General features: G+C 65.7%; 1 protein-coding gene across 1 annotated transcript in view; it reads left to right on the top strand.

Annotated features, from left to right (window-relative positions):
* LOC112548809 (inositol-tetrakisphosphate 1-kinase-like) overlaps positions 1–520 on the top strand; it is a 6,806-nt gene extending 6,286 nt beyond the window's left edge. The window contains exon 6 of the mRNA XM_025195528.1: positions 206–520. Within this exon, the coding sequence (XP_025051313.1) occupies positions 206–339 (134 nt within the window). The 3' untranslated portion in view covers positions 340–520. The remainder of the gene's footprint in view (positions 1–205) is intronic.
* Positions 521–559: the final 39 nt, after the last annotated feature.

The raw sequence follows: 559 nt of genomic DNA, 5'->3' as shown, positions 1-559 counted from the left end.
TTGGGCTGCAGGGGGTAGTGGGGGGGGGGCGTCTAGCAAGGGGCGCCACTCACAATGTCCGGCAGCCTGGGAAGGAGGGCTGTGTTATATACCAGGAAATACGGTACCTCCTTCCCCCTTCCTACCCTTTCCCTGGGGGACCCCTCTGAGTTGCGACCACTTCTGGGGTGGACCGCGGCTGCTAGCGGACGTGGGGGGGCCTGAGGTGACCCCACTGTCTGCCCCCCAGGCTACGAGGGGGTCCCCGAGTTCTTCCCAGCTCTGCTGAGCCATATCGAGACCCTGCTGGAGACCCGGGAGCGAGAGGAGCCCCCGTCGAGCCCCCCAGAGACGCCCTGATCGCCGCAGGACCCCCCCACCCGATTTTCCAGGACGGACGGGGACTCGCGGGGCTCAGCCCAGACCCCGCCGGGGCCGGTCCCTATTGCACACAAGGGACCAGACCCTGCGGCCTGTCCATAGGGCCTGTCCCTCTGCCCCCAATATATGCAAATACAAGCAGCAATTATGTGGTGGCAGCACCTTGCGCTCGGGTCCTTGCTGGAGTGTGTGCATGGGG

This window comes from Alligator sinensis, unplaced genomic scaffold (assembly GCF_000455745.1).
Source record: "Alligator sinensis unplaced genomic scaffold, ASM45574v1 scaffold107_2, whole genome shotgun sequence".
Taxonomy (NCBI): domain Eukaryota; kingdom Metazoa; phylum Chordata; order Crocodylia; family Alligatoridae; genus Alligator; species Alligator sinensis.
Note: the sequence above shows the minus strand (reverse complement) of the source record. Positions and strands in the feature narration are given on the sequence as shown.